The sequence below is a fragment of the Cinclus cinclus genome, chromosome 18 (assembly GCF_963662255.1).
Source record: "Cinclus cinclus chromosome 18, bCinCin1.1, whole genome shotgun sequence".
NCBI lineage: Eukaryota > Metazoa > Chordata > Aves > Passeriformes > Cinclidae > Cinclus > Cinclus cinclus.
In genome coordinates, this window is record NC_085063.1 from 6,913,252 (window position 1) to 6,937,296 (window position 24,045).

General features: G+C 49.9%; 1 protein-coding gene across 3 annotated transcripts; it reads right to left on the bottom strand.

Annotated features, from left to right (window-relative positions):
• Positions 1 to 683: 683 nt before the first annotated feature.
• HNF4A (hepatocyte nuclear factor 4 alpha) lies at positions 684 to 17,156 on the bottom strand. 3 transcript variants are annotated; one of them, XM_062504906.1, is made up of 10 exons: positions 16,411 to 17,156; positions 12,733 to 12,907; positions 10,831 to 10,925; positions 8,627 to 8,733; positions 5,994 to 6,149; positions 3,473 to 3,560; positions 2,789 to 2,944; positions 2,272 to 2,508; positions 1,483 to 1,605; positions 684 to 826 (listed from the first exon to the last, which is right to left on the bottom strand). In XM_062504906.1, the coding sequence occupies exons 1-10, from the start codon at positions 16,523 to 16,525 to the stop codon at positions 684 to 686; spliced, it is 1,395 nt and encodes a 464-aa protein (XP_062360890.1). In that variant the 5' UTR covers positions 16,526 to 17,156. The 3 variants fall into 3 exon arrangements, with proteins under 3 accessions (XP_062360890.1, XP_062360888.1, XP_062360889.1); XM_062504904.1 differs by having other exon boundaries at positions 684 to 858; positions 1,479 to 1,605; XM_062504905.1 differs by having other exon boundaries at positions 12,733 to 12,910.
• Positions 17,157 to 24,045: the final 6,889 nt, after the last annotated feature.

Genomic DNA, 24,045 nt, shown 5'->3' on the forward strand with positions numbered 1-24,045 from the left:
CCCCTCAAGAGGCAGAGGGATCCCAGCAGTGGAGTACCTTGGTGGGCCAGACTTTGCCCCAGCATCAGCTGAAAAGATTTTTTAGATCCAGCTGGGGGGCTTAGTATGCTGGAGAGTGACACCATGCAAAGACCTGGGACTAGCCAAGGCTGAGGAGCAGTTTTGGCAGTGCTGCCTGGGCAAACCCCATGTGTTTCACCTGCTGTGATGCTTCTGGGGGAGTTTCCACCTCCACCAGGCCTGGCTGGACTGGGGACTGTCAGGGGGGCTGGCACGGCCATGGGAGGGAATTGCTCCCTCCACTCCCATGGCACAGGGAGTTGCTTTTTCACAGGGTCTGCAGTGTGCTGAACCAGTGCTGAGGTGGCACTGGGGCAACAGCCTGTCCCCAGCCAGTCAGTGTGAGCTCCCCACAGAGGGAAGCAGAAATCTAGCCCTCCTTACAAGGACTGAGGGTTTCAGCAAGGCTTCAGCCTTAGTTCTGGGACTCTGGGGCTGCCCACGGCACATGCTGTCCATAGCTGCAGGAAGACAGCTTCTGGTGGTGGCCAGTCCATTAATAAGCAAGTCCATGTGTTCATGCCCAGGGACCTCTGGATGGCTTCTTTTTTCACAGTGGCAAAATCAGTCTGGACTTTTGTCCCACATGGTGTTCTGAAGGAGGCTGGCTGGTGTAGGGGCTGCTAGATGACCTCCTGTTTTGTGATGGCAGGCTGTGGGATGGACGTGGGCTGCTTTGCCACGGTTGCAATGGCTCCAGGCAGCAGCTTGTACTGCTCTGATCCTGAGCCTGCGGGTGGAGAAGGCTGTGGAGTTTCTGGAGTAGCTGAAGAGAGAGAAACCAAATCAAAAGAGAGCCTCACAGACCTGACAGCACGGGCATATGTCCTCAGTCATGCTGGGTTCAGATGTCAGCACAGCAGAGGCTCTTAAGGGACTGTGTGTTTGCTGTAGGGCAGCCCAGACACACAGGCATGGTTTGATGCCCCAGGAGAACCACAATAGCCAACATTAAATAAGGGGAGCTGCTGATGTTTTGACTTGTACTAACCACAGTTTTGGTCAGCCAAGGTCATCTCAGCACAAGGTCCCCAGTGGTGGCCCCATGTGGTGGGCCAGATCCTCCTGTGTTTTTGCAGAGGACGAATTGAGGTGTGTCTGAACCACTCAAGGGAAGGGGAGCTTTTCCACTGATTTCACTAAGCTCTGGATAGGATCATTCATCCCTTAAGGGCTATGTAAAAGTTACAGTCTGCCAAGGAGGATCTTGTTGAATCAGTTAGTCTGACCTAATCTAATCTAACCTAACCCACCTCTCTGTTTGTCTTTCCCTCCTTTCTGCATAGGGATTTCTCACACGCTCATTACCAGAGACTTTGTCTTGCTTGCAGATTTCCTTGCAAGGTAGAAACTACCTCCACAGGCACACTGGAGAGCTCCTGGTTTCTCCCAGGAGCTCTCTGTCTCTCTGGATATACTCACACATCTGCCCGTTGTGCATCTGAGGAGGCATTGTGTTGGCCACAATGACGTTTGTTCCCAGGTTCTCCTGGATCAGATGGGGGTGCAGGGGGTGGTGGGCGTGCGGCGTTTCACTTGATGAACCTAAGGACATGCATAAGACATTAATTGCCACAATGGCAGAAGGAGACAGCTCAGATGGGCAGACCCACTGTACCCAAGTGTCTACAGCTTTGTGCATGATCATCTTATGCACAGGTGACTGGAGCACACCCTTCCCTTCTTCTTCCATGGATGCCTTGAACTAACTAACCCCTGTCTGATGCCTGCACCTCCTCTTATACAGGATTATATTCCTTAGTCATACCTCCACATGAAGAACAGCACAGTTGCAACTTCTCATTTTGTTTTGTCCCATTGGACACTCTCACTGGAAAATCTAGGATGTTCTTTCAACCTGAGCTTTCAGACCTTTTTCATTTTGATGAGTTCCTTCTGACAGAGGAAGATTGGTGAAATGGCTGCCAGGTAGGAGTCTGGGGGGTGCAAAGTTTGTCTGTGTGCAGAGGGCTAGGGATGCCTCTCTGTAAACAGAGGAACAGCTAATGCATCTCTTTAAGTGAGAACAAGTACAGAACCCTTGGTTACCGCTGTCCTGGACAGAGGAGATGATTTGTGTGAGTCGAGGGCTGACCTGCAGACTGGCCGTCTCTAACTCTTCTAGATAGGCAGCAGTGACTAAGGAGGGTCTCAAGGGGACAATAATCAGGGAGTGCTGAAAGGCCTCTTGTCGGACCCTCAAGTACTCACCTCCCAGCAGCATCTCCTGCAGCAGGTTGTCAATCTTAGCCATGCCGAAGAGCTTGACAAACTGGATCTGCTCTATCATCTGCCAGGTGATGCTCTGCAGCACGGGCAGCAGCAGCAGCAGCTCCCCGAAGCGGCCCCGCGAGTCGTACTGCCGGTCGTTGATGTAATCCTCCAGGCTCACCTGCACCTGGTACCGCATCCGCTTGATCTTGGACGGGTCACTCAGCCCCTTGGCATCTGCAACAACCCACACAGCAAACTCTCCAGGCTGCTTCCCTGGAGCTGCCTGGCACCGACAGCATGAAGTCTGGGCACAGCCTGAGGTGAGCTGCCTCTGATTCCCCATTGTCTGCTGTGATGGACAATTTTTCTCTTCTTAGACTGACTTCTCCCCTCCCTCTATAAGAACAGCTTAGATAGGAGACCAGGCAGCATTTCCACCACTCAGGACTGGTGTTAGTCAGCATAATCCAGACTAGGCCCCTCTGATGGTAACCCTCACCAAGCTGGGGCATACCTGGGTCAAAGAAGATGATGGCTTTCAAGCAGGCATATTCATTGTCATCTATCTGCAGCTCCTGGAAGGGCAGGACCAGCTCGTCCAGGATGCGGACGGCCACACGGTTCACCTCCACCAGCTCAGGGCAGTTCCTTGGGATGATGTGATCATTTCCTTCAGACAAGCAGGACAGAGACCATCACCTTGTCATTGCTCGAGACTTATCCAGGGTGACAAGGAGTTCAAAATGCAGGTAACTAATGCTGAGATAATTTTGGGGGTGGAGGAATTAAGAAGTTCCTCCTTCAGCCCCTACCCTGTCTCAGAACACCACAAATTTTGATCTGTGTTGCCAGAGCAGCTTCTCACTACACAGGAGCCACTCAAGTGAGGAAAAGCTGACCAAGGGGTGAGAGCTTTTTCTCTCAATCCCACCACAGCCTGCTTACACAAACCGAGGGGTGAACCATGAATGTTCACACAGTCCCCAACTTTGCCACAGTCTTTTGTCGTGGCCTTGAAGTCAATGTCAGCCAGGCCCAGCTGCACCCACAGGTTGTGCTGGGCTTGCTAAAATACAGAACAGCTCAAGCCACCACCCTGCAAAAACGATGTCCTCAAACAATGAACCACCCTCTCCTTCACCCCAGCAGGGAAGCATCACAGAAGCAGATGGGCTAGGAGCAGAAGTGCAATTTTTACCTAGCAGCAAAACATCCTTGAACACCATGGACCTCTTGGCAGCTCCCAGTAACAGATGCTCCCCTGCGTGTGCACGTAGCAGTGCTACCTGCAAGGGCAGGGAAAAGTTATTTGGGTGATGCAGAGACTGAGACAAAGCTGTGATTTCATGTAAGCAAGAGGGACGCCAAAGGGATGTTTTTCTCCCCTGATGTTAATGATTGAAGTGTTTCACTTTACACCCTCCAGTAGCTCCTGAGAATGTTCTGAATCTTTTGCCCTCCTTCAGTTAAAAATTTCAAAGATTTAGGCAGAAAGAGAAGTTAACTATTGGACATTCTGACACAGAGGCTTCTTAATGTCCAGCCAGGAGCTTCTGCTGGAGAAAACAATCATTAAACATTAATAGAGAAGTGCTGAAAATTATGTTCTGATGGTAATGGTCCCCCTTTCCAGAGTGTTATCTTCAGCATCTGTCAAAGCAAAGAGAAGTCTTACTCTACCAGAAATGCCAGGAGAATGTGTCACCCAGAGAAGAGAGCTCTGGTTTGGAAAGATGCTGATGTCTAGGAGAGGGGATTTTTTTTCCCCCAGATGGTAAAAAAAGGTTATGCAAAATAAACAGAGTAGAGATCCTTGCAAAAAGACTGCGCACACATGATACTGGGGAATCTTTATCTAGATGCCAAAATCTAGCCTCCCTCTATCACTGTCCAAACATGGGTGGATATGTTAACTGAGCTGCTTGGAATTACCAGAGCTGCACAAAACTGAGCTTTCCTACCTGACAAAACTTTGACAAGGAAAAAAACTGCCAGACCCAGGGGGGAGTGAAGCTCTCACCTAGAAATTTCCTGCCTATTGCAAATTCAAGAAAATTCAGTCTATAACCACCTTTTTTGTGGCCATAAAATTTCTTTGTTTGAGCACCGTTAAAGTGAATTACTTCAAGAAGCCCAAACCATCTCATTTGATAGTTGTTCTTGCAGTGATGAACCTGAGATACATTGTTCCATTGTGAAGGAGGATAAATATACAGTTGTAACACAACAAAGCAGAACTCTTTGAGATTAAATGGCTTTGCCCCACCAAACATGGTAGTTTTGACAATTTGGTGCAGGTGAAGGAGGGGTTGGGTATGATCTTTGCTACAAAAGGAGATCTATTTCATGCCTGTGGAGCAGCCTCTCCTTTGTGGGAAGGCAGGGTTCAAACTGTGCCATCTTTAGGTTTTGTTTTCTCCTTTGAGGAATTTTGCAGCCCCACAACTGTAAAATGAGCTCATGTGGAAGTTGCTGCAGTTTGCAGAGTTATTGGCCAGGTTTAGGGCCTCTGTTCCAAATAGCACAAGGATGTGATGGGTTGTGCAGAGCTACCCCAGGGCTGTGCAGCCTTTTTGCTGTGTAAATGGCATTTGCCATTGGAGTCCATTTTAGTCTCCATTAGTTACAAATTGTATTTTCCTTAGCAATTTAACAGATTTCTTATAATTTTAAACATTTTAGCTCTTGCACACAATAGAAAAGAGGGAAACATACTCCCATTTTAAGAGCACTGAATTCCCCAGAGCTCTAGGGTGCTGCTGGGTAGTCACTACAGAGCTCAGATTTAGAATTTAGGGGGGTTTGATCAGCTGGATACTCTCAACTGGATATATTTTCTTAATTATATAAAAATTACCTCTAGGTGAATAGGGCTGGAGACTGAAGAGAACACATGCTGGTTTTGTGACTGTACGTTGGACAGACTGGGAACACCTTCCTACCTGTGACAGGACCTGTGCTGGCCCTGCCAGAAGTGCTGTTCCAGCTACAAGGACAAGGCTGGGCACACATCATGTCCTTCAACACCTGTTGCAGACATCTGAAATTTAGACTTCCATGGGAGGCCTCTCCTTGTACTTCTGTGAGGCTGCCTGAGATCCTGCAGTGAAGTTTTAGAGAGGGCACCAAACCCACTGTGCTTATCTTCATTAGGGAACCCACAAATGTAATTTTAGCAGTTTCTGTTAAATGCAAATATGTTCTTGCTTTTTAATCCTGGAATAAAAAGATTTTCTACTGCCTTGGGAGCAAACTGGTGTTCAGCTTCAAAATTCCATGCTGGAAGCATGGATACAAACATACCCCTAGGCGGGAAGCAGCAAGAGACAGCAGATTTTAAGTTTTGGGCCAGAAAATCTCTCCTGCTAATTCTGATTACCCCAAGCATTTGTATATCACTTCGGGTTTCCAAAGTGCTGCGCAAACCATAATTAATAAATGACTGGCTGACCCCAAAATGCTCATCTGATAACGACCTAATTCAAGCTAGGTGTTATCTGGCTGCACTCATGGCTGATTAGTGGCACATGCAAGTGGCCCGTGCTGGCATTGTATGGATGCCTGGCCTGTGCTGGCATTGTATGGATGCTGTTCCCAATCAGCTGCAGCAGTCAGGATAACAGTGCACAAAGAGCATTTTCTTTGAAGGTCTCAGCTACCTTTGGATCCCTGCTGTGTTTACCAGGGCAGAGCGAGGTGGGGTGGATGGGGGGACTTGCCTGGTCATCCAGGGGCAGCTCACAGAAGGGGGGAATGTACTTGGCCCACTCCACCAGCACCAGCAGCTGCTGCTTCATGGACTCACAGACATCAGAAATATTGGCAATCTTCTTCCCTCGGATGTCTCCATTGAGCACAGGAACCGGGGATGATATCTGGATGGAGGGAAGAGATCCTTCAGCTTTCAGGGCCACAGAGGAACCACAGAGAGGAAAACCCCCAGCCCATGGGTTGTGTTGAAGCAGACTCCAGAAGTTACATTTTACTATTGCACACACCCAGCTCCCAGAATAGGTGACCCAACAAGACTCATTTAAACTGAGATCAGCTTGGGGATCTGTGAACATGGAACGCTGCAGAGCAGAGGCTGTGGATCATCTTGATAAACTGTAATGCCTTGAATAGACTGGAAAGCACAGAAGAAACATTCCTGAAGCCAGGATCTTCCTCCCACTGAACAAATGAGCTCAGCCAAGATCCAGGAGAGAACAGAGGGACACGTCCACCCAGTGCTGCACAAACTGCTTGGTCCCACCAAAGTGGAGAGAACTGCTCCTCCTTCCACCCTGCTCCAGAGGCAGTGCCTGGCCGGAGCTGCCGTGTCTGCTTTCCACAGGAGACAAGCAGGCTCTGCTCCTCTTCTGAGTCACCATGAGCACACCAGGCCACAGCTTTCTAGGTCTGACATTGCTGTCTGTGAGCACCAGGTCATTAGCATTTAACATCACCCACTTTGAATGGCTAAAGACAGACTTGATAGATAACAGTCTCCCACCTCCCACTGGTTTTTAGGTCCTTTTGGCAAAACTGGGCAAGTGCAAACATGCCCTCAACACAGGTCACATTTTTTACATGGAGAATTATTTGTGATTGCCAGTTCCTTTGCAAAGGACAGACCTGACAACTCTGCAAGTATTGTCACACAGAACATCTCCCCCAAACCAGGCGCCCAACCTCCTGCCTGGTTCTCATGCGTAGCCGCTCACCCAGGTCATCTAAAAATTTGCCCTTAGTCACTACTTTATCCTCATGCTTCTGTAAGCAATTAACTCAACCCCATCACTGCCCTCTGCCTGCCCTCTATGCTCTTGTACAACATCAGCTCTTCCTGTCCTATTCCTGCCAGCATTTTCAGCTCCGACCCTGCCAGCCTCCCCAAGGAAATGGAATTCAAATGCCACCTTCATTTTTTGTGGGTTTTTTTGTGTTTTTTTTCCCCCCAGGTTGTATTACCTGGAGGTTTTCCAGCTCACCAGCTATTATTGAAGAATTAAGATTGTAAAAATCTTACCATGTATTATCCTAATCAGAGGGCCCGGAAGGCTTAGCAAATAAAGACAGACCTCTAAGTGAGTGACCCTAGATCTGGGAGAAAGCAGCTCCTCAGCAGTATCTTGTTCTAATTAGCCAGGCACATAAAAGTTACCAATTACCGTGCTGGAGCCTGACTTGTTTAATGAGTCTCTCTGTGCTCTGTGGGAGAGCAGGAGCTCCCCTGGATTTGTCCATGATTATAGTTTTTATCAGCAGACCCTGCTTACATGGGCTCTGCATGGGCACTGCAGGGCTCTGAGCCCCAGAAATGTCCTTCCCTTGTAGATTTGGTGACTCAAGACCCCATTATCTCACACCTCTGGGAGCAGCATCAATCTTATTTTCATAGGGTATATAAATGTATCAGGGCCTGCATAGGGCAAGATGAGATGGGGGATGAGATTGGATGTACTTTCTGTGTACAAGATTGGCCCATGGCCCTTCTGGCTTATTCCCTCCTTGGGGAAGGGGGCCTTACAGCCTAAGCCTAATGTGCAGCCCAGAGCACAGCACATCCTGTCCTGGAGCATCTCCCAGGGCAGCCTTCAGGGTAGTGTGACCCTCAAAGCAGCATGGACTGCCAACTCAACCCCCATTCATCTTCCCCAGGACACAGAGTGCTATTCTTCCCAGCTCCCATGAAAAGTGGCAGCTCCTGCCTCCAGCACAGCTCCCAGCTCATCACTTGTTCTCACAGACAAACTCTCCCTGCAGGCTGTGCATGCCCATCCTGTCCTGTGTCCTCCCAGAGAGTGCTGAGCTGTGTACACCATTTGCAGTGTCCGGTCTCTTAAATCAGAGTCATCTTTTCAATGTGAACGCTCTAGGAAACGAATCTTGGCAGTATGAAGTGAGTGGAAACAGGGAATTTCAAGCAAGCACTGGAAAAGGTATGTGCATAAAACAAGCAGGAAACTGATTCCTCGTGAAACTGTGAAGGAATCCAAAGCTCCTAACAGCTCATGGGGAAGGGAGGCTGCTCATGCAAGGCCAGCCCCTCGAGGGCTTAGGCAGCCACAGCTCTTCAGATTGCAATGGTTCTATTCTATTTTCTTCCATCAGGCTCTCCAGCCTTCCTGTGTCCCATTAAAGCAGAACAAACCATTGCATATTGTTACAACTGAGTCCTGAACTGAGGAGACTTAAAGGGATGCTTCCAGGTAACAAATGATTTTTCAAAAATCAGTGGTGAGTTGGCAGGTAAGCCAATTAGAAAAGAGGTGATAATTTGAAGACTCAGCTATTAAATACTCAGCTGGCTCTACAAGCCAGCTCGTGCCTGATGCTTTTGTATTTGTTAAAGGAGAAAAAGATGTACCTGCTGTGCCAGGGCTTCTGCATGCAGGAGGGCATTGATGGAGGGCAAGCTGCTGTCCTCGTAACTTGACCTGCGGGTGCTGATTCGGTCCCGTTCATTTTGTACAGCTGCAAGAGAGAATCTTGGCTGAGCTGCAGGTCGTTCATGGCAATGCACACTGAAAACTAGCACAGACTTTTGGCGTTCCCCTTCCTTAGCTGCAGTTTCCCAGCTTCCCTGCCAGGCAGGGCGGAGGTGCAGCTGTGTCTGGTTTGTGATGGGATGCCAGTGAGAGCTAACTACATCTGGTGGATCTGATTTCTTATTTGCTTTGTTAGACTTTCCAGGGATGGGGTTGATTCAGAACTCAAACACCTGTAGAGTTCAGTGGAGAAAATTTCCTGGCAAGGGATCTGAGTTTTTTGATTTCATGATACGAGGTTTGAAATGGTGGCCATGCTCATGTATGCAGCCCAAAGCTGATGTGTGAAATGGAGAAGCATCTGCAAGATTTCCTTGTCCACATGACTCCTGTGAGCTCCTTTCAGGAAGCTGTTGCACTGGGTAGGTGTAGTTGGAAAACTTGTCTCAACTACAATAAGGAAGGAAGTGCAGAACTGCTCCTGCTTATCCATCCAGGGCAAAAGAGCTCTCTCACACCTTATTGTAAAAGCATCCCAGGACAGGTTTGACCTCAGCGTGCCTCTGTTTGGTCTGGTCTTGAGAGCCTTGAGGGTTTTGAGGGGGAGGATTTGCCTGCTCTGTCTGTCACGAGGCCTGGGCTGGCCATAACTCACCGTGGCCACACCACTCAAAGCCATCTGCTCAAATAAGCTATTGATCCATGGCAGGGGAAACAGCAAGTCCCTGCCTTAGGCTGGTGGCTCTCTGGATTGATACGTTCTCGATGTATAAATCTGCCTGATAAAAAGCAATAATGAGGCTGGGCCAGGAGAAAAGCCCTGCAGTCAGCGGCTGTAAATAGGAGCTCTCAAGGTTATGCTGCTTGTTATCAGTGGCAGGCCCCCGAGTTCAGTCACGCCATGATGTTTTCCAAATGTTTGCTCAGTATTAGCTGGTCATGCACCTAATGTAACTTCTATTGAATATTAACAGACAACAGCACAGCTCTGGGCAGGGGATGAGCTGCATTGGAGAGGAGGATTCCTGTATTCTTCAGGAAAAGTCAAGAAAAGTTGCTTGTGATACCTCATCCCTTTTTACAGGGAATAAATGTTCCTGCTCAGAGGTTTTCCTGCAGCCACCAATGTACCACTGGTACTTCCCCGTTGTCTTCAAGGACCCTTTTATTCCAAAGTTTCTCCTTGAAGCTGTGTGAACTGGGAGGAGCGTGGGGTTTAATTTCCCTGCATGGAATAACAGGGCCAAATGCCTCCCAGTTGTCCCTTTGCAGACGTCAGTGGGGTGAGCTCTGCAGGACACCTCTGCTCCTGGCAGTTTGTCCCTCCACTAAGTACCATCAAGGTCACTGGGTTTTCCTGCCACTTCTCAAAATGGGGCTAAACAAGGGAACAGTCCTGCCATGGGGACCTGTAAGGGCTGCAGGGAGGTAGGGAAGCTGAGGGGATGAGCATGGGCCATGTAGGGATGCCTCTACTCTTTTCATACAGTTAAATAGCAAAAATTCTCCACTTTACTCTGGGTCCTTTCTGCTGTGGCTGAAACTAAACTAAACTCACTGCCTCTCTGCAGAGGGTCAGCAAGAACCTATATATCTATCAAGGAAAATAGGTGCAAAATATCAATGTGACTTTTGCTGGACTCACCCATCCAGCTGTGGGTTTTGTGGTCACTCAGGGACAACAGCACTTGGAGCAGTTTTACCAAAGTCTTTCCAAATTTACCTTCTTTGTTTGAAGTTTCTGCTCCTCGGTGATGTGGAGAAACATTCCCAAACCCCTGCAGTGGACTGGCTGTGTGGGAACCCAGGTGATGTGTGTCCCATTGTGAGCACAAGCGCGCTGAAGAGCCCTGGGTGTGATTTGTGTGCACAAGCATGGGCAGTTCTGAGATGCAGGCATGGAGTCTCCCTAAATCCCCCTGTGGTGGGGGTCAGGATCTGTGCCCAGGAGAGCACTGTGGAGGGAAGACAGGGCTAAGGTGGCTGGGCAGGTGTGCACCTGGCAGGGACCAGCCTCAGGCTCCCTCAAACATGTACAGCCAATGTGAGGAACTGCTGCTGGGGGAGAGCCACAGTCACCCACCTTCCTTCTTCATTCCTGCTCGGAAGCACTTCTTAAGCCTGCAGTACCGGCACTGGTTTCTTTTGTCTTTGTCTACCACACACTGCCTGTTAAACCTGGGAAGAAACAAAGAAAGAAAGAAAGAAAGAAAGAAAGAAAGGTGTGAGAAGCAGCAAGAGTGAGCCTGAAGGCAGGACAAGACAGAGCCCCAAGCTCCAGGACATGCTCAGAGCAGGTTCCCGGAGGCTCACCCTGAGAAAGGAGTCCCAGTCTGTGATTTTAAGCTGTGGTTTCTTTTTTTGCATCAAACATCTCAGCTCTCCCCTCCACTTCTGGATGTTCTATAAGGACAGACTAGAACTGGCTCAGGCTGCTGGTCTTACTTGGTAACCATTAGGGTAGGATGTCTATAGTGGACTAACAAACCCCAGGGAAGTTAAAAGTGTGATCTAGGAGGGTCAGAACCAACTTGGAAGCTGATGTGGTAAGTTAGATCCCAGTAGAATGGAAGGAAGAATGCCTTTATTCTTAATTTAAAAAAGAGGTGGAAGGTTGTAAGGTTAAGAAGTCAGTTTAAGTCCCCGCATCTCTCCAGGGCTGTGTCTGCAATTCTCAGAGGTTGTTTCTGACCTCTCGACAGCTTTGCTGGTGTGCAAACTGCTCTGCTGCCACTTGCACTTCAGAGAGGACTTGGGAAGTAAGCAGTTCCTTCTCTCCAGCCTTGAGTCACCAAATCTACACACGGTGGGGAAAGCTCTGATCTCCCACATGTGTGACTCACAAGCCTGGTGGCCACTTGCAGTATGAATTTCACTTGCAAATTTTCTCTCATTTACAGCATATTGATCCAGCTTGCAGAGTAAAGACAAAAGAGTACAAAGCTGGAGAACGGCTCCCAGCCATGCTGAATTATGTAGCTTTTGGAAAGGCTTCCTTCTAGTGTGCTTTTTAAAGCCCTCAAGCTATGATTTGCCTAAATGGATGCCTGAAAGCAGCTTTTAAAATATTCCTGTAGTGCATTTAGAAGCCTCAATTTCCAAAGAACTGGGCACCTTGGCTTTTCTGATGGAGTTGTGGGAGGGGACTCCCTGGGCAGGCACCTTAAATAACCTGGGGTGCAAATGGTGATGTTCCTCACAGGCACTCATAAACTTGGGGCTTCCTTCTGTCTCTCAGGTTTTAGAGTCATGTTGCTCTTCATGCTCTCTGGGTGGTTGTCAGGCTATCAAGAGTAACTCAAAAAGCCCAAGGGATTTAGACACTGTGAACTGAGGATTCTTCGGTTTCCTCTGTGACTCTGAGTAGCTCACAGTCAGCCGCAAGCAGGTGACAGCTGTTGGTGGCACATGAGAGCCATGGGCTACCACCAATGGCATGAGGTGCAGTGGGTGAGTTTCAGAGGCAACACGAGTGCCTCATCCTCAGAAAAGTGCAGGTTGTGCTGCCCCTCACGGTGTTCTTGTGTCATGTAACAGGCACTGCAGCTGGATGGCAGGCACAAGTCCATCTCTTGATGGAGAAGGATTGCCTCCAGGGAGTGGGCAAGGTTTGTGCTGCACTCAGGGCACTGAGTAGTGAGGTGCTAAGTCCCTGAAATGGGGCTTCTCCCCTGGCACCTTGCTGCTTGTGGCCACATCCTTGGCTGGCCATACACATTTGCAAGAACACATTCTCGGCCCCTAAAGAATGGGGCAAGACCTCCCAGGGTCTTCATCCAGTGATCATTGGAGGGAAAAGTCAGTCCCAAAGTCAGGGCACTCATTGACCCCTCCCAGACGAGGGCTTAGGTCAGAGAAAGTGGAGGAGGGTGCAGGGAGGATGAAGAGGATGAAAGACCACGCTGCTGCACTTTGAGGGCTTTGCCACTGAGCTGTGAGGGGCTGTTCTGTCTGGGCCATGGGTGTCTGTGCCCTCTGTCCTTACCTGCAGGAGTACATGTGGTTCTTCCGGACGCTCCTCCTGAAGAAACCTTTGCAGCCATCACAGCTGGAGGCCCCGTAGTGCTTGCCCGTGGCACGGTCCCCACAGATGGCACACAGCGTGCTCACCCCAATGCTGCTGGAGGTGTTCAGGTTGGCTGCTTCTGATGGAGACGTGTCTGCTTGGGGAAGGACACAGCAAGAAAAAGACAGTGAGACAAGCCAGCCAACATTTGCTAACTCAGCTACTCTTGGAGAAAGCAGGCAGCTGCAGCCTGGCTGTGTGGCAGGGGCCAGTCAGAGAGGTGTGTAAGGAGAGAGTGTGTAAGCTCTCAGTGCTTAAGTAATTGCATTTTGGGTGCACTAAAACTTCCTGTAGTCCATGGTAAGGCCCCTCTTTCCAAAGACCTGGCTGCAGCAATGCCTTCAGATACAGTGGAAGCCCATTTGCAGGAGTCACAGGGCAAAGCCAAAATTCTTTGGGGTTTTGCAGACACTTTGGGCTGTAATAGCATGGCCAGAGAAAAAGCTGATGCAGAGTTAAAGCTGAGGTAGTACAGCTCAGGGTGAGCAGCTGATTTATTAGGGATGTCTTTATGTTACAGCACTGAAAGATCCCAAGACCGCCCTGAGCAGATGAAGTGAACAGCTCCCTTCTCCAGGCATAGAGCTCCAGCCTGCTCAGCCCTTCTTTGGGAAAACAAGACTTTAGATAAATAGAAAACTCAAATTACTTTAGCAGGAAAACTCATGTGGGCAAAGGCTACCCATGCAAGGAAGGACTGATTAAAGAAAAAAGGTGTCACTCTGGCATGGAGAAGGCTGTAGGCTGGGTATCTTCCAGAGTCTGGTAGGATCACAGTGGACATTGATTAGTCTGGCAGCCCTTACAGACCAAGGGGGGCTGGGACTTGCAGGACTTTTTCTTGAAGGATAGGGAATTGCAGCAGCCTCTGGAGGAAAGGACATCTGAAAGACTAAAAACCATACAAGGGCTACACTAAACCCCTCCAGCAAGCCAAACAAACCTCAAGGCTGAAGGGATCAGTCCTTAATTCAGTTGATCTAATTGTCCCCTCCCATGCACATTTTTCTGTGTCAGCACAGGCACATCCCCCTCCCTCAGTGGAAATGCCAGTCACAAATCATACCCAGGATCTACAAAGCCATAGAAACCTGCTGGGATTTTTAATGTTTGAGTCTGCTGGCCCCTGATTTCTGGATTTCTGTAGGGATTCAGTTAAGGCTCACCCTGGAAGGGTCACAGCTGGTGCCAGCTGAGTCCCCCATGGTAGCCCAGCTGTGGGTGCTGGGTAGGGCAAGGCAAGTCTGGCTGGGGCAGGGCTGCATTTTTATCTCCTGTTTTGCAGAGAAAAGAGTATTTCAGCAGGTGCTGCACATCCTGCTCATGCCACCCCTCAGCAGCAGTAACTGATGCAGATCCAGCAGCGAGTGAGCACAGGGATTCTTGAGCCCTCCCTGCCTCTGGCAGCATCTTTCATTTCTCTGCCTGCTTCCTGTCTTTCCAATTCCTTGTGCCCCTCCTGTATTTCTTTCTGAGTCAGTTTGCTGTCTCTGTGTCCCTGCCTGGCACACCCTGTCACGCAGCTACAGCAATACCAGGGCAAAGCTCCTGCCTCCACTCCCAAAGCCCTGAGCTTTCCCAAGGCTATCCTGGCTGTCTCTTGTCCCTACGAGCAGCTTGCTTCTGAAAACATCCTTCCTCCATACATATCCCAAAGGCTCAGCTGGATGCAGGTTACTCCAGAAGGAAAGTCAAATTCCCAGTTTCAGCTAAACATAGAACTTAGATGTGAGAGGAAGAGCTGATCTGCCTGTAATCCCATTACTTGTATATCTGCGGCAGCCCAGATAAATCCCTTTTTAGCAAATTATCACGCTGTAATCAGGTGAACACAGAACAGGAAAAACTGGCACTCTTACCGAAGAAATTGCAACATCTCAGTCTAACAGTCAACAACAATGAAATTATTGCCTAATGGATAATTTTCCAATTAGGTTTATTTTGCCAAATATGTGCCAAAAAATGTGGTCTCTGGCTGCTGAAACCAAGTGGTTGGAGTTAAGGTAAACAGAGGAAAGAAAAAAATCTGACTTTGAGACCTCACAGCTGAGCCTTGTGTTAGGACAGGAGCTTCTCAAGAGGTCCCTGAGCCTGTTGAACACAGGATGCATTTTGCCTGTGAGAGGCAAACCTGGCCCTGCTGAGCAGCTGCCCTGGGGCTGGAGCTGCAGAGCTGTGCAGGGCAGTGGCTGGGCTCTGATGCAGTCCTTGGCCAGAAACAGAGGCACAGGTTCTGCAGGTGGAGGTCCTGCAGGAGGTGTGTCCTCCAGGGCAGCTGCAGCAGTGCCAAAACAGCCCTGCAAGCAAGGGTTGTCCCTGTCCTGGAGCTGGGCCCAGGAGGAGAGGAGTTGGAGCTGACTCATCCAGCCCTGGAGTGTCACAGCACACTGGGTCTTGTCACAGGAAATTATCCTGTCCTTCTGCTCCGTGGAACCCTGGGTCCGGGGTGGGCAAATCACAGCCCCTTGTGCAGATGCTGCATAGGAGAGGGGCACAGAGAGGGAGCAAGGCCTGAGCTTGTCCCAGAGTGTCCAGACGGATATCAGCAGAGCCAAAGGGGGTGACTTTTGGCCCCGAGGCACCTGAATGGGTAGGACCAGCCCGAAGAGTGGAGAAGAGGCTGTGGTGGGGGGTTATTGCACAGCAGAGCCACTCTGGCACCACAGTGTTACATCCCTGACAGAGCAGAGCCATAACCCAGGGAAGACCCACACAGGCTGTCATGGAAGAGTCCGCACACCAACACAGGCCTGCTGGGAGAGATGTGCCCAGCAGCCCTGGTGACACAGCACATGGGAGGAAAGGGCTCAGAGGGCCACTTTCTGTGCCTTTATTTAGTCATTAACCTCATATTTAGAGAGACTTTAGGGGGGGCTTGGAGAGGAATTTCTTGTTATCTCAGAGCATTTAATCCCAGACTCTTTGGTCCCCAAATGGGAGGGCCAGCATTGTGAATTCTGGAGGGCTAGGTGTGATGCTACCCTCCGGAAGGGATGGGAACATTTGTCTATTCCCTCCAGGTCCCCTTGTCCCTCTCACTGCGAGCTGAGCCAGGAAAGGGGATGCCACCCCACACGCCAGCACTGCACTGGGGAAGGGCTGTGGCCTCACAGCAGCTGCAGCGCCCCGTGCCTAAAACACTTCCGATGGTGATTTTCACCCCTACCAGGTGCTAAATGCCTGTCTGATGCTGGCACTGGCTCTTAGCTCTGGAGACACAGGCTCAGTTGTCTGTCTAGTGAACCACCACTTCACACAGGAAATTTTGGCTCGTATCTGGGAGAATACCCACTATGTTCAGCCCCAGTCCCATTCCCTGGGCTGAATGTCCGGAGGGAACCTCTCATTCCACTCAGCTCCTGGTGCATGCCTGCTCCCAAGGGCTCTGGGCTGCGGGACACCATCCCACCTATACTAAACACAGCTCTGCTTTCCACCCTCTATTTTCCCCTGAGGAAACAGGAACCCCCCTGGGAGCTCCCCATCTGACACCCCTTCCCTTCCCAGGAACATTTCTGTGGCCACCCCGGGGATTTCTCCTCCGTCAGCCCCTGGCTCATCCCACCCAGCAGAGGGGAGAAGACAGATGGGACTTACCATTGCCCATAGCCAGCACCTGCATGTTCTCAAACTCCAGGGTGGTGTATGCGGGGTCTAGCGCTGCGCTGTAATCTGCCATCTCCATGTCTATGAGAGCTTTGGAAAGGCGCATTATCCTCGGCAAACACGGGCCAGATTGTACCGATTCCCTTGTCCCAGGCTATTGGCTCTCCTGCCTCCCTCTGCCTTCACTGCGTCCCCTACCTGTTGTCTTTTAATTCAGATATTTCTCTGAAAGGATTTGCTGAGCCTCAAGGCCTATACTCCCAGAGGGGTGGAGGCAGGAGGCAGGGGGTTAATCTTTAATCATCTCACCCATTGCTGAATACTAAGCAGGTTTGTTGTTTCTTTTTTTTTTTTTTTTTTCCCTCTGGTGGAGCAGCAGTGATTCTTGTTGACTGTTTATCTGTTTATTATTGAATCTCAAGGCGTTTCTGGTCCTGGCTCCTGGGTGCAGGCAGCACCATAGGAGCAGGCTCTCACCAAGGGCTATTGACCTTGATACCAAGCTGCTGGTGTTGCTCTTACTTATACCTGGGGTGGAAACTTGGGAGAAACCTTCCAAGTGAACAACGTTCTTCTCCACTTCTGTCATTGCCTTCCTCTCCTCACCACTGGTTGCCTACACCCTTGTTTCCCCCTTCTCTTGCTCCTTCCATCCCTTCCACTCCTTCTCCTTTTCTCTCCCTCAGGGTCGGGGAAGGTCAGATCCTGCCTGGAAATTTACACGTTGCTATGTAAAATAAAAGGTATGACTCCTTTTACTTCCCTATAAAACAAGTTTTACAGGGGGCTGGATGCCCTATAAACAGATCCCATTCTGCAGCCGTGCCCAAGCAGCGAGCGAGGCCAAGGGGTGGCACAAACACCCTGGGAATCTCCAGGGTGGCCCCTGTCCCACAGCTGAAATCACTGTGCTGCACACCCCCAGCCTTGGGTTTTGGCTGGTATGTCATAAAAGTTTCATGAGACATGTTACGACAGAGCAGCAGGAGTTTTCCTTCTGTGGGTGCCCTGTCTGCTGTCAGCACCAACCGTGGGTCTGTGCCTTGCCCAGACCTTGGGTCTGACCTCGCTGGAGCTGGGCAGTGGGGGCCAGAGCTGCCTGTGCTCTCCTCCCCAGCTCCCCATGGCACAGCACTCCTCCACTTCAGCCAGAACTGAGACTTTTCAGTGCAATTGCGAGATCATTGAGTGGGAATTTAATCGATCTCTGAATGGCACTGGCTGCATGGTGCAAGAGAACCAGCAATTAATGATTTGGTATCAGTTTGCTCTGCATTGAAAACAGCCCCGTGGTTTCGCAACCAGCAGTGACTGAGTCCACACGCTGCTGATCTGGGCTCCCAGTGCCTTGTGTTTGTTCTTCCCAGGCACCCCAATGCAGCCCCAACCCCACTGGCACCACAAGCTGCCCTGGCCACAGTGCCACCACTGCCACAACACAAATCCAAGGTCTCTGGCTCCACACCAGTACATGCCTTTGGGCACTTAATGCTAGTGATGACTTTCTATTCACATTTTAGGAGCATGTGAAATTGTTCAAGCAGCCCTTTGGCCCCCCAAACCATGACCTACATAGCACTTCTAAACAGTTCTTCTACCCTGAGGCTACAGGTCTGCAGGAGTGAATCTGAGCGGGGGAGAGCCCCTGCTTTCTCACTTGGGAATGGTGATAAATGATCCTCTGCTGCAGTGGAACAGTCATTTGGTCAGTGCTCCTGAGGGAGAGGTCAGAGCTCCTGTGCTGGTGGCTCTTCCTTTAGGCAGATACAGTCCTTGCCAAAAATTTGTTTTATAATGTGCAGAATAGGATGGAGATGCAAGAGTAGGGCATAACCCCCTCCATAGCCTCATCCCAGGGACCTCCATCCCAATCCCAGCCAGGCCATGGTGATCCCTTTGATTAGATAAATGCTACAGACACCAGGTCAAATATGTGCAGGATTTGCCACAGCGTCTAGTAAAATATCATAAAAGCAGGGCCTGTTCTGCTCTGCTCAGCAAAACAAACCTTTTGCTTCAATAGCCTGCTGAGCAAGGAGGCTGCAAAGGCCATTTACTTCCCAGGCAGGAAGGATTAAAAGGGCCAGGAATAGAAATCAGAGAGGCAGCGTGTGCAGGAGAGCCGCAGATAAGGAGCAGGGAAGTTTGGAGAGCATTAGGTGGCTCACGAGGCCAGGGCTGTCAATGGGACGTGGTGTTTTCCGCCCAGAGTTGTGTTGACTGTTGTTTTCTCACTGCCAGTGTCCTCTGTGGGTCACCAGTGCCCCCTCCCAAATCCCTCATGTTGGTGTGGAGGTCGAGGGCCAGAGCAGCCAAGGACACTACGCATCTCCTTTGCCCTGGAGATGGGCTCTGATGAAAATGCACTGGCTGCTCCCTGAGCACTGTTGCTGGAGATGCTGTCTCCCCTGGTGTCTTCTGCCTGGGGAGTCCTTGTTTCCCCCTGGCATCCTTGTCTGGTGAGTTTTGGGACAGCTTGCCAATGCAAACATGGCTTGTACAGACATAATTGTACTATGGCTGGTCCAACAGGACCCCATAGCTGTGTAGCTGTTTTAGGTGGGAGATGTTTAAGTCAGCAACTGCTTGTGGGGCTGTTTCAAACACTTCTGGCTACAGAAGATGTTTTTCCATTTTTGGTCCACAGAGAGACAACTCCTAGCTGGAGGACCCCCACTGGTAGGTGAAGGCTGTTCCCAGACTAGGTGTTCTGGGGAAGTTCAGCCTCCAGATCTACTCTTCTCTCCTGTCCCCATTTTCTGTACACTCCACCCACTATTTCCTATGTCAGGACATGGTTGCAAAGGAAACCATGACAGCTCTGGGGCATGACCTGTTCTGTGCCATGTGATTATTTAATTTTTATCTGTTGATCAGTAAATCCTTTCCCACACTGGCACATCATGGCACTAATTCTGCCTTATCTATACATCCCCATCTGGCAAATTTTTGCAAACCTAAAGGGGATTCCCTGAAAATAAGATCTGTGCCTCTCAGTAGGTGAGGATCAGGAACAGAGTATTTAATAGGAATTTTTTGGTAAGGATGCAGTCACTTACTGTGCTTGCTAGCTCAGCATTTCAAGCAGGTGAGCAGGCTCCTCTCAAGGGGCTCCTCCCTGTTGGTTCTTGAACAGGGTGTTGTAGGATCAGAGGAAAATTGGTTTCAGAAGGGACCTCAGAGTCTCTGCTCCAGGCTCCTGCTGGAAGCAGGACCAGCTGAGAGCAGCATGGCCTCCTTGCAGCTTTATCTAGTTGGGTCTTGAACACCTCCAAGGATGGAGAGCAACCTCAGCAGCCAGCTGGTGCTTGACTTGTCTTCATGGTTAGACACTGGCTGAACCTGTCTCCAGTTTTTGTGCTCCTTAATCCCCAGCCGTGCACCCTGTGAGGAGTCGGGCCCCATCTCTTGGATGCCCCTGTGTGTGTTATGTTCCTGCTGGGCCATCTCTCCTGCCTGATGCAGGACACAGCCCTGCCTGCCAGTGGACTGACCAGGCACCCCAGTCTGGGGTTGCCTGCAGACTTTCTGAGCATGGACCATGACCAGGGGCCCTCCTGCCCTTTGCTTTTCTCTCTCATAGCTCTGCACTCTTCAGAAATGCCCAGCAGAAAAGCCAGTGCCCAGAGCCAGCAGGGCCACACTCAGCTTTCCTTGGCAGTGCCATCACTGGAGCCCTGACTCCAGAGCTCTGCTCCCGTGTCACTCACAGCTCCAAGGCCACTGTAGAACCACAATATTTCACATGGCTTTTTTTGTCCCACATGCACACGAAGGAGAGATGGGCTCAGGTGTGAAACCTCTCCAGAGCAGCAAAGCCCTGAACATGGTCAGGGCCCTGCTCAGCCCATCACCATTTCAGAGTGAGCTGTGGGGAAGCAGGAAGCCCAAGTTACAAGACAAAGAACAAAAGTCCCAGGGGAACGTCACCAACGTAGTCATCTCCACACATGCAAAGGTCCCTTCTGCCTTTTTTTTTTTTCCCTTTGAAATTTCAAATTCCAGTTTGTGGACAAAGTCCTACCTATCTGAGAATATAGATCTTCGACCACTGACCAAACTCCACTTCAAGCAGTCCCGAGGACTGCTCTTCCCCTTGCCCACAGACGTGTCTGCTCAATCCTTGGATCTCCCAGGATCATGCTGAAAATTTTGCACTGGAGCACAGCACTGATACTTGCACAAAGTGGATTTTGCACTTAATGTCAGCAGCTTCCTTTCTGGGAAGAACCTCGGGAGTAACCAGGTAGGAGCCTTATCACCTGCAATTCATTTGGCCAGCCATTGCAGAGAGAAAATGAGAAGGAGAAACAAGGGCTTTCATTGTGCTTGTACCAGCAATTTTAGCTCATCATTTAAGTAAGGGAAGGGGGAAAAAAAAAGCAGCTTCAGAGGGGATGAAAAACAAGAGGGAACATGAGCTTGTGCAGGCAGAGCCACTCTGTATGGTTAACTGATAACTCCAATTTGCCTCTTCCCTCTCATCTTTTCTGATTCTCTCAATTAAGCTCAGCTTATTCTCATGCTAATCATTTCTTGACCTGTTTATTCTGCATTAAAAAATTAACAGAGAGCAGTTTACTGCATGACTTGTTCACATAGAACTGCTAGAGATTAGCAGGCATGCTTTAAGCCCCTACACAGGACTTTTGGGTCTCATAGCCAGTCTGCACAGCTCGAGGATGAGCTTTTTTCCCTGTTTTTAAAGAACAGCTTTTTCTAAAGTCAATATAAACCCCCCTCCTTTCATGCCTTGAGTATATTTGCTCGGTGACTATTTCCAAATGGGAAAGATAAAGCCAAGGGCTTGTGTTTTGTCAGACTTTTTGTAAACAGGGGTATTTAGGCCATGCTGTCAAACCCTCCTGCCTTCTACCTCGGCGTGCCATGACTCCAGAGCAGAGTTGTCAGTGTGTTAATAAGCAGCTCCAAGGAATTTTTTTAGGTCTGGGGGGCTTCAGCTGCACAAACCCCCAGCTCAGGGGGCACATCTTTGCCTCTGCTTTGGGCAGTCATATGACAGACACACATATGGGGGTCTGCTCCCATGTCCCTCCCCAGAATGTCCCCAGAAGCTGTGAAAAGTCTCCAGGAAAATGGATGATTGAGCAGAGGTTGTTTAGGGACTGTCTGCCCCTTGCCAGCTGCACACTGCACATCCCTGCCCCAGCAAAACGCTTTGTGGAGGTGAAAATGAGCCACCACCTCCATCCAGGGAGGTGGATCAGAAAGATCCAGCAATGAGAGGCAGGAGGAGACCACAGCCATGTGCCAGACCTTGCCTGGGGAAGATGCAATCAATTTTATCATCCTGTTCAACAACAATCACTCTTGGTGATTTACTTTCCCTGGGGCTGAAGCAAGTGCCTGTTGCTGGAGTTGGGGCAGATTTGCTGTTGTGAGCTGGGGGAAATGCCCAGGACAGACAATCCCTGAGCAGACCCCAGACACACTGTCACTGATCAGTGTGTGACATGTGGTGGCACCCCAGGCTCCCCAGCACAGCCCAGGGTGACAGAGGCAGCTTCATTGCAATCTTAGGCTGTTTCTGACCAAAGATATCAAAAAGTAGCCAAGCCAACCAATATTGTCCTGGTCCCCAGACCACAAAATCCCCGTTTGGAGAATGCAGGCAGCTTTTGGCCATGGGGAAGAGTCACTTTAAAGAAGGTCTAACATTGCCCAAACTCCTCTCCAAAAGCAACATGTGCATTTCAGGCGGAGCTGCGATGATGTTGGGCCTGAAGGCAATTATTGGAGCTAAAATAAATAGCTGTTCTGCAAAAGAGGTAGGGAAAGAACTGCAAACAAGGGGACAGACAGATCATTTCAGCATATATTGCTTTGTGCTTGCCTTTCATCCCAGGACTGGAAAGGAGTTTGTTATCCTGCCTAACAAGGGCCCTGAACTCTTGAGGAAGTAATTATTGTTTCTCCTGGGAGCTGTTATTATGCAAGGACAGTAAATTTGGGCTGTTCCCAGAGGGGTGGCTGTACTTGAAAATGCCAGGACATTTGCTGATGTGTATTTGCCATCACTCTGTCTACACTGTAGCCCCTAAATGTTCACCTGGCTCTGGGTCCTGCAGTTTTGCAGCTATGACTCTGGAAATCTGTCTGCTCTGTGTTCATATAAAATCACACAGTGAGCCCGGGGCCAAGAGAAGAAGGGGAATAGATTATCTTCTTCCATTACACCACAGGCTGCAACTTGGCCCAAGCTACAGCTCCCACCACTGATCCTACTTCCCCCTTAAATCCCTACACCACAAGCACTGCACTCCATCCAAACCCCGACCCAGCAGAGACACGGACACTTCCCTGCTGAACACTCTCCTGCCTATTTGGGAGGAAGTCCAGAAAAGCTCTGACTTTGCCATGTGCTGTTCCAGGTTCACTGACTACACTGGCTGAAATCCAGTGGTTTAAGCCCCATTTAAATGGGGGAGCAGGAGCCTCAGGGAAGCAGCAGCACTGGAGAGAGGGTTTGCTGCCAGCAAGAGACACCTATTGCTCTCCATGCCTTGCCAGCTCACACGTTTAGTGTGGCAGGGATCTCATCACCCCACTCTGGATCTGGGGAGAATTTGTTTAGCAGGTGGATATTAGTCCTTTGGGCCTGAAGTAATCCTGAATCTTCCAAGGAAAAGGATCCCTACTGAACTCACAGGCAGGCAAGTGTCTCCCTTCAGCCCTGCCAGCTGTTTGCAGGGCTTTTATGTTTCATTGACTTTATACATTCATTATACACACATGAAACAGCCCCTGAATCGTTCCAGCTGTGGAGCAATAGGTAAAGGAGGAGAACAGCCAAAATCAACAGTGGTTACACATCAAGTTTTACCTTTTTTTTTTTTTTTTTATATTTTTTGCAAAGCTGGGTGCATCAGTAAGCCACGCCTGGAAGTGACCTCCAGTGGCTGCTGGGGCTGTCAGGATCAGCCCTCCCCCAAAATTCAGGCAAAAGATTGAAGTGCTGCAGAGGGGTGGAGGGAGAGCTGCAACAGGGCAAGGGTGTCAGGGACAGTCTGAGCCCATGGCCCTGGAGGAGGGCAAGTCAAGGGCACCTCAAGGGCAAAAAAGCATCACCCTGGACCCAGCTCCAGCTGCCCTCCTGCCCCGGGCTGGAAGGCAAAGTCAGCCCCAGGTGCAGAACTGAACTTGGGGGAACATCTCAGGACAGGGCCATGTGTGCCTGAGGGAGGAGGGAGGCTGCTACAGGTGGGAGCACTGGCAAGTCTGAACTGGGAAAGGTAGGCTGGGCATGGAAAAAAAAAAACAAATCACAAAGGGATGGTGAGTTAAAATTTGGGAGACTGTAGTTTCTGGAGACAGAAGGAAACAAGTTAGTGCAAAATGCTTTTCCTCTGCAGGAGTGTGCGGAGTGCCTGAATAACCTGTCGTGTCCCAAGTGTCCTCAATCACCTGAGCCCAGCAAGGGATGAGTGAGAATCAGCCAACACTCAGGATCTCCGTGTAGAGAGCAGCTGCACACCCACCGCACACCCTCCTGTGTGACACAACCCTCCTGTCCACTGCCAGAGAAACAAAAACACAGCAAAAAGCAAGGTATGGGAACACGGGAGCCTTCTACATTCACGGTTTGTTGCACAGGGGCCAACAAGA

Bases quoted from the DNA above. Each gene is read 5' to 3' on its own strand.
- HNF4A (XM_062504904.1), bottom strand. From the start codon at position 16,525: ATGCGCCTTTCCAAAGCTCTCATAGACATGGAGATGGCAGATTACAGC. The intron at 12,908-16,410 runs GTAAGTCCCATC...TTCCCCAAGCAG, and splicing joins GGTGCTGGCTATGGGCAATG to ACACGTCTCCATCAGAAGCA. The intron at 2,509-2,788 runs GTATGCCCCAGC...GGGTTGTTGCAG, and splicing joins CATCATCTTCTTTGACCCAG to ATGCCAAGGGGCTGAGTGAC.